General features: G+C 37.6%; 1 protein-coding gene and 1 non-coding gene across 2 annotated transcripts; one reads left to right on the top strand and one right to left on the bottom strand.

Moving 5' to 3' along the window:
• Positions 1-1262: 1262 nt before the first annotated feature.
• On the bottom strand, positions 1263-3433 carry LOC112101497 (the record flags this gene model as incomplete). Its single annotated transcript, XM_024192169.1, has 3 exons — positions 1263-1266; positions 1386-2749; positions 2831-3433. Coding segments are annotated over 3 exons (1971 nt in total), but the record flags the coding sequence as incomplete, so codon positions are not given.
• LOC112101498 lies at positions 3024-3130 on the top strand. Its single transcript, XR_002907545.1, has one exon. It is a non-coding gene; the product is annotated as a small nucleolar RNA R71 (small nucleolar RNA).
• Positions 3434-8915: the final 5482 nt, after the last annotated feature.

Genomic DNA, 8915 nt, shown 5'->3' with positions numbered 1-8915 from the left:
GCATAACGTCTATGGTTGCGTTGCGATTGCTGCTCGGCTGGAGCTTGCTTGATGGACGCGGGATGGAGCTGATTGTGTTACGCGCGCGCGCTGGGGCTGCTGGATCTGCGCGTTGCGTGGGTTTTGTTGCGCGCGAGAGCTGGGCTGACGCTGGTTTTGCGCGCTGCTGGGCGAAGGCTGGATCTGCGTGCGCGGGTTGCTGCTTGTTGGACGCGGGTTGCTGCTTGTTGGACGCGGGATGCTGGTGCTACTGGTTGCGTTGCACGCGCGGGACTGATGCGCTGCGCGATGGTGACGACTGGATTGATTTGCGCTCCGCGCGCGAGCTGGAGCTGAGGATCTGCGTTGCGGGGCATGCTCGTCTGCTACTGCTCGGCTGCGTTGCGCGCGCGAGAATGATGCGCTGCGCGATGGTGATGGTTGGAGCTTTCTGCGCCCGGGCTGGTTGCGTTGCAGGTGGGACTGATGCGGCTGCTGTTGGTTCTGTGCGCTGGAGCTGAGGGTTGCTGCGGGAAAACGATAATCAACAGTGAATTTTTTTTGAATTAGGGATTTGTGAACAGTGATTTGTGATTTTTGTGTTTTTTTTTAAATAAATAAAGAAAAAAATATATATATATATATATAAGAAAGAAAAGAAGGAAAAAAAACTTCTTTTTTTTCGTTTTTTTATAAATAAATAAAAAATATATATATAAGAAAAGAAAATAAGGAAAAAAAACTCTTTTTTTTTGTTTTGTTTTTTTTTTTTTTTAGTGATGAATCACTTTGAGACACTAAAAATTTCAGAAGTACTTTTCTAATAAGTACATGGGCACGCCTTATCAAAAATTTTCTTCTGACCAAAATAAGCAAACACATTAAATTTCAGAAGTACTTTTCTATTAAGTACGTGGGCACGCCTTAAAACTATGTTACTTTAAAAATTACAGAAGTACTTATTAGCTAAGACGTGGGCACGCCTTATCAAAAATTTTCTTCTGACCAAAATAAGCAAAATTTTTCTTTTTTTTTCTTTTTTTTTTTGAATCAAAATTAAAAGAAGATATAACAAAAACCAAAACAAACAAATCATTTGGGTTGCCTCCCAAAAAAGCGCCTTTGTTTTATGTCTTTGGCTAGACACATTTATGCATCAATCTCCATAATTGGGACTCTCGAGAGCCACATCCTCCACAATATTCACCGAAAAACCTTCATAAAAAGGTTTTAAGCGATGACCATTAACCTTAAAAACTTTGTCAGAGGTCGGGCTCCGAATCTCAACTGCACCATAAGGAAAAACATTAGTAACAATAAAAGGTCCAACCCAACAAGAACGTAATTTACCCGGAAAAAGTTTAAGTTTAGAATGAAAAAGAAGAACTTTTTGACCAACAGAGAACTCCTTTCTCAAAATCATTCTATCATGAAATGTCTTCGTCTTTTCCTTGTAAAAAATTTCCTGCGCTATAGGGTTAATAACATCCACAGAAAATACCGAATGTTCCTCACTAGGATATTTCATGGCATCATTCATATTGAATTCTATAACCTCTCCATCAAACTCCATAGTGAGAGTCCCTTTATGTATATCCATTTTAGTCCTAGCAGTCTTAAGAAAAGGTCTTCCTAGCAAAATTGGGATAGAATTAGAGGAGTTATCATCTTCCATATCAAGTACATAAAAATCAGCAGGAAAAACCAACTCATTAACTTGTACTAAGACATCTTCTAATACCCCATCAGGATATGCATTAGACCTATCAGCTAGTTGAATTATCACACCAGTTTCTTTTAATGGACCAATATTCAAAGATGAATAAATGGAACGAGGCATGACATTAATAGAAGCTCCTAGATCTAACAAAGCCTTTTCAACTCTAACACTACCAATTTTACAAGGGATAGTAAACATACCTGGATCCTTGCACTTAGGAGGTAGTTTCTTTTGAAGAACTGCTGAAACATTCTCCCCCATGTGAACTTTTTCATCTCCTCTTAATTTTCTTTTGGAGGTGCACAGTTCCTTAAGGACTTTAGCATATCGAGGTATTTGTTTTATAGCATCTAATAAAGGAATATTTACCTCAACCTTGCGAAATGTCTCAAGGATGTCTTTCTCTTGTTCCTCCTTCTTGGATTTTGCAAATCGGCTTGGAAAAGGAGGAGGTATCACAATAGGTAGGGGTTTCGCTCTGGTGGGTTGTGCATCTTGAGATTTAGGCATCAATTCATTCTTCTCAAGCTCATCCTCTACATGCTTTGTCACTTTCTTACTAGGCTCTTGCAACTCCGTCCCACTTCTAACGATGACAGCACTAACGTTTTGCTTTGGATTCACCTCAGATTGTGAAGGCAATCTCCCTAATACTTGAGACTCCAGACGGCTCACTGTAGTCGCCAATTGACTCATTTGGTTCTCCAAGTTCTGAATGCTTACTGTAGTTGCCTGCTGAAATTGTTGAGTTTTAGTTGCAAGTGATTTAACAATTTCTTCAAGAGATATACCTGACTTAGAGTTTGACTGTGGAGGTGTTGGTTGTCTTGGTGGATACTGTTGTGGGAATCCTGACGGCCTAACTCCATAGCTGAAGTTGGGATGATCCTTCCATCCCGGATTGTATGTTTGTGCATAAGGATCATACCTCCTCTGAGGCATGCCTGGAAATCCTCCAACTGCATTAGCTTGTTCAATGGGTTCTTCTTGAAGTGTAGGACACATATCAGTTGAATGACCCATATTGTAACAAATACCACAAGTCTTCACCTGTTGCACATTACCTACAACAAACTTTTCCACAAGAGAAGTGAGTTTATCTAAACGTTGTTCAACAGAAGAAATATTTACCTCATTCACATTCCTTAAGGTGGCATCTTGTCTGCTGCCAAATTGTTGTGCATTGGCAGCCATATTTGATATCAACTCCCTTGCTTGAGTAGGAGTCTTGTTCACCAACACACCTCCACTAGCAGCATCTATCATACTCCTATCCATCAATGATAGTCCTTCGTAAAAATATTGAATAAGAAGTTGATCAGAAATCTGATGCTGAGGACAACTGGCACACAATTGTTTGAATCGCTCCCAATACTCATACAAAGTCTCCCCAGAAAGTTGTCTGATCCCACAAATATCTTTTCTAATGTTGGCAGCTCTTGAAGCAGGAAAGTACTTCTCGAGGAACTGCTTCTTCAAACCATTCCACGTTGTAATCGATCCATGAGGCAAGTAGTACAACCAATCTTTAGCTAGCCCATCTACAAAGAACGGAAAAGCATGCAGCTTAATCTGCTCTTCAGTCACGCCTTGTGGTCTCATACTTGAACACACAACATGAAACTCCTTAAGATGTTTATGAGGATCTTCACCTGCAAAACCATGAAACTTGGGTAATAAATGAATAAGACCAGACTTTAATTCAAAATTTACCTCCAAGTCTACATATTGAATGCAGAGTGGTTGTTGATTCAAGTCTGGTTCAGCTAACTCTCTAAGAGTTCTTTCTACAGGTGCAGCTCTATCCATCACTTGTTCTTCTGAATCGCTAGATGATTCAACTAAATCAGGCACCGTATCTGTTTCAGAAAGCAAAGGCGACGAGGATCGTTGCTTAGCTTGCTTTGTCTGCTGTCTCAGCTGGCGAGCTGTCTTCTCAATTTCAGAATCAAACGAAAGTGTACCTGTACGAGAAGAACGAACCATACACCAAGTAAAACGTAAAAAGGATTAAATAAATGACACCAATCCCCGGCAACGGCGCCAAAATTTGATGGTTGTCGAAGCCAACAAAAATAAATTCCTACTCTAAATAAATTGTGTATAGTGATTGAGCAGGGTCGTGTCCACAGAGATCGGTAATTATTTAAATCCTTTTGAAACGTAAAACGTAAAATGGGGGAATTGTTGACAATAATAAAAATCAAATTAAAATAACAAGAATGCAAATTAAAGTTGTAATTCAAATTGGAGAAAGCTCTGGTTGAAGGAATTAACTCAGCTTGATTCGACTACTGATCATTGATTCAAATATAGATTATTATTATTACTTATGAATAGACCGGTTATAGCTACTGAGACCCTCTAATAGCCAATCTCTCCTTAACTAGTCGATAACCAAGGTACGACCGTTGGTTATTTCCCTAATCAATAGACAACCCTAGATACGATCATAGAATTTAATCAATTGACAGCCTGAAAAACCAGAGAGACCCAAATCCTAATCAACACATATGATGATTCATTTAAATTAGATTGTTTATTCTCACAACACAACTCTCTGCTATGTTATTTGTCACAAACATTAAATTCTTCATACGATGAATCCTTTAATTGATAATAGATTAAGTTGATAATTAAATAGTGGCCAATTACCTAATTAACAAACATAATCATGAAAATAATACAGAGAATAAACAAATACCCAAAAAGCAATAAAACAATTAAAGCACAAGAAAGATCTCACAGTAGTGATGAATCAAAGCTTCGTTATCCTTCAACCAGAAAAATAGGTTTAGTTCTTCATAGAGAGAAGAGAAAAATTAGATCTAGGGTTTCTTTCTTTTTCTCCAATCCAAAAATCCCCCCTTTTCACAATAGATTCCTCCCTTAAATACTCTCTCTCTCCTCTCTTTTAGAATTTTATTTAAAATAAAATACTAATATCTGAAATATTAAATTCGTAATTACAAAAATAACCAAAAATACAAAACACGTTAAACTAAAAACTGCAGGTCCGCAGTTGACAGCACGCGCCCACGCCTTATCAACAAAGTTCTTCTGACGCTCATAATTTCTCCAAGAGAACAATCATCCTTAAACATCATCTTATAGCTCAATTTTATCATCAATCAATAGAATTGCACCTACAAAAGTAAAACATAAGTAAATCACTATTATTAAGTGCAAAACATTGATATTAAGGGAAGTAAATAATGCAAAACTAGTGCATAAATTGCACTCTAACAAGATGGTAAAGCATTCTGATAGTTATAAGCCTTCTGAACAACCATCAGATCAGACCAAGGAAAGAAAACAACCATCAGAACTGGAAACATATCAGCTTGCTAGGGACAGAGAGAGGAGAGCTATCAAAATGCCAAAGAAGTATGGCATAGCTGACCTCATTTCCTATGCACTGACAGTAGGTGATGAAGTAACTGGTGGAGAACCTTTGAGCTATAAAGAAGCTATGAGATGTGAGGATAAGCTGAAATGGTATGCTGCAATGCAGGATGAAATAGTCTCTTTAAAGAAAAATAATACTTGGATCTTAGTGGACAAACCATCTAACAAGAAACTAGTTGGCAGCAAGTGGATTTGCAAGTTGAAGGCTGGAGCTTCAGAAAATGAACCACCAAGACATAAAGCCAGACTTGTGGTAAAGGGATTCACACAGAGAGAGTGAGTTGACTTCAATGAAGTGTTCTCACCTGTAGTCAAATATAGCTCAATTAGGTTGTTGTTGGCACTCTCAGCATATCATGATCTGGAGCTGGAACAGATGGATGTTAAAACTGCATTCTTACATGGCAGCCTTGATGAAGAAATTTTCATGGCACAACCAGAAGAGTTCATTGAGAGAGGATCAGAAGACAAGGTGTGCTTATTGAAGAAGAGCTTATATGGCCTCAAGCAATCTCCAAGGCAATGGTATTTAAAGTTTGATGAATTCATGCTAAGCCATGGATACTGTAGGAGCAGATTTGATAATTGTGTGTATTTTAAATTCCTGACAAATGGTAGTGGTATCTACTTACTTCTGTATGTGGATGACATGTTTATTGCATGTAAACAAAAGGAAGAAGTAAAGAAGCTAAAGGTGGAGCTTAGCACTGAATTTGAAATGAAGGATTTGGGTGCAGTTACAAAGATTCTGGGAATGCAGATAAAGAGAGATAGGGAGTCCAAAGTTTTGTATCTATCTCAGGAGGATTATGTGAAGATGGTGTTAACCAGGTTCAATATGGAAGATTCAAAGCCTGTTTCAACACCTCTGTCAGCTCACTTCCAGTTATCCAAGTCACTGGAACCTACCACTGATGATGATTTCAACTACATGAGGGAGATTCCTTACTCCAGTGCAGTTGGCAGCATCATGTATGCCATGGTGTGCACCAGACCTGACTTGGCTCATGGAGTTGGAGTCATCAGTAGGTTTATGGGGAATCCAGGGAAGGGTCACTGGAATGCAGTGAAATGGGTACTAAGGTATCTCAAAGGGTCTGCTGTCACTGCCATTATGTTTGGGAAATTAAGTGGAGCATCACCTGAAGTAGCTGGGTTTGTGGACTCGGACTATGCAGCAGACAAAGATAGAAGAAGATCCATCACAGGTTTTGTGTTTACTATGTGTGGAGGTGCTATAAGTTGGAAGTCTTCCCTGCAATCAGTGGTTGCCCTCTCAACAACAGAAGCTGAATATATTGCACTTACAGAAGCTGTCAATGAGGCAATATGGCTGAGAGGACTGGTCTTTGAGTTGGGGTTTAAACAAGAAGTTGTTGTAGTTGGCTGTGATAGCTTAAGTGCTATTCAGCTAAGTAAAAATCCTAAGTATCATGAGAGAACTAAACATATTGATGTTAGAATGCACTTCATAAGGGATGAAATCAGCAAAGGAGTAGTGAATGTAGTTAAGGTGCCATCTGAGGTAAATCCAGCTGACTTGTTAACCAAGCCTTTGCCATCAGTCAGGTTCAAGGGCTTACTGAGTCTGATTGGAAATGTTAGCTTGTGAAACAAGTTTTCTGATGCTGTGTTGCAATGAAGGGAGAAGCATAATCAGATTAAAACTAAGGTGGAGATTTGTGAAGCCAAGATTAGTTATAATCTGTTATGAACATGCTGAGGTGTCATATGAGCTGGCATAAGTGGGATTCTAGTCAAGAGTTGGTTAGTTAGTTAAATAATAGACTGACTCATTGCAAGTGAAAACACACGTGAGAAGCTTACTTATATAAACTGTCTCTAAGCTAGTGAAACATATAGAAAAACAGAGAGGATTTACAGAGAGAGAAGATTCGATAGGCTTTAATTTGTAATCGGTGGATAGGCTTTAATTTGTAATCGGTGACTCAGTTGTAAACGATCTTCTTGTTGTTCAATAAAGCTTCTGCCCTTGCTGGTTTTGCAGCCGTGGATGTAGGTTACTTTGTGGAGCTGAACCACGTTAGATTCTTGGTGTGTTGAGTATCTTTGATTGCTTGTTACTTTGTTTGTTCATTTCTTAATCTTGTTTCTGTAAACTCTGGGTTAGAGGGTTGCTTAATTCTTGTTCAAGAAAGTGAAGTAAACACGTTTGCCATAACATGTATGATATTGCTGGTGCCACCGTAAGGTCACAGACCCTACTGAAGTAACAAATTGTAGAATTAAGAGCGTTTTACGTATGTCGTCTTCCCATTTTGTAATTAAATAAGTCATCTTTCCATTTTGTATCTATTACTCTGTTGTTACCCGAGCAAGTTTTAGCAGTTTCGCTGTGAAAGCTTAGTTGCTATCTTCGCTTTTGTTTGAAAAGCACTTTTAGCAGTAGCAGACGCACGCTAGATTCTTTTTTTTTTCTTTTTTTTTTTGCTGTCCAAATGATCAACGATATATTTGATAAAATTCTGTGTCTAAATTTTTATGCTAAAGGAAAATTAACCGTTTAACTACCCTGGGCATTAAATCTGCAACAACTTTTATAGATATATTGTTGTTTGCAACTTTCCATTGCTGCTGGTTAGAAATTATTATACAGCAGATTTCTAATTAAATTAGAAAAATACTAAAGCAACCACAGCAGCTTTAATCGATCGCTGCTAGGCTTCGAGTCTTTGACTGAACTGACCCCAGAAACTGCTAGCTGCTTAAACTTTCATAGTAATTAAAGGATGACAATATATATATATAAATTAATTGGTTTATTGAAAATAATTAGTGAACGAAACCATGACAGTGAAACGTCGAAACAAGTTGAAGCAGAACTTAAACAGAGAAGCTAACGTGGCATAACAGAGTGCTAAGTTGTGAACCACAAACAGGCCACCAAGAAAAGTGATGGAGCCAAAATGACAATCAAATGTTGATATTATACTTAAAGAATCTGACTAGCACAATAACTTCCCAGGATTATTAATCGAAAACTAATACATAAATATTTTGTCTGAAAAAGCCAATTAAAGAGCAATATAAAAAAAGCCAATAATTAATAAAAATTAAAGTCTAGAAAATTTGTGTAGCCAAAGACTCCAAAATCTTCATGCATGTGAGCGACTATGCCATTGTGCTGGATTTGAGGAAGGAACCAAAGAAAAACATAACCATTAAATTCTACATGAAATTATCTTGAAATCTTACACACAAAAAAATTTTTTGGTCATCTTCAACTGCTAGTTCTTCATTATTAACTGGCACATCTGTTTTCTCGATAATTTTGTCTTGCACATCACGAATAGTATCTATCCACTTGTGTCACCTCAAGAAATTTCCCAGTTAATGGAGATCAATTTATACATTCGCAACCACTGATTTACACGACAATCATCTTCCAAAACCTAGTGTAAATTTCAAAGAGATTAATTTAATTGCCCAAACTATACCAAATTTCTCAATCAATCTGCTAAATGTTTTGTATATGTATTTCGATATGTTCGCACCGAAACACGGTCTTAGAAAGAGTGATTTTGATTTTTGATTCAACAAGAGTGAGAGTGACACAAACATATTGTTTTCATTGAAACATAAAACAAAATAAAAAGGAAATAGAATATAGAAGAGTGAAAATAGATTAATTTGAGGGAATTTAAGCCGTCAAAATAAGTATGGAGTTCTAAATATAACTTAAGTAGCAGTAAACTTATAATCATTCCATGCTGTACCTTAATCCAACTATTTCTAAAAGTAAGTGACTTTATAACTCCCTCATCTCAAATTTCCTATAGACAACTTT

This window comes from Citrus clementina, unplaced genomic scaffold (genome assembly GCF_000493195.1).
Source record: "Citrus clementina cultivar Clemenules unplaced genomic scaffold, Citrus_clementina_v1.0 scaffold_137, whole genome shotgun sequence".
In the NCBI taxonomy this organism is placed as follows: Eukaryota; Viridiplantae; Streptophyta; class Magnoliopsida; order Sapindales; family Rutaceae; genus Citrus; species Citrus x clementina.
This window is presented reverse-complemented; position numbering and strand designations above follow the sequence as displayed.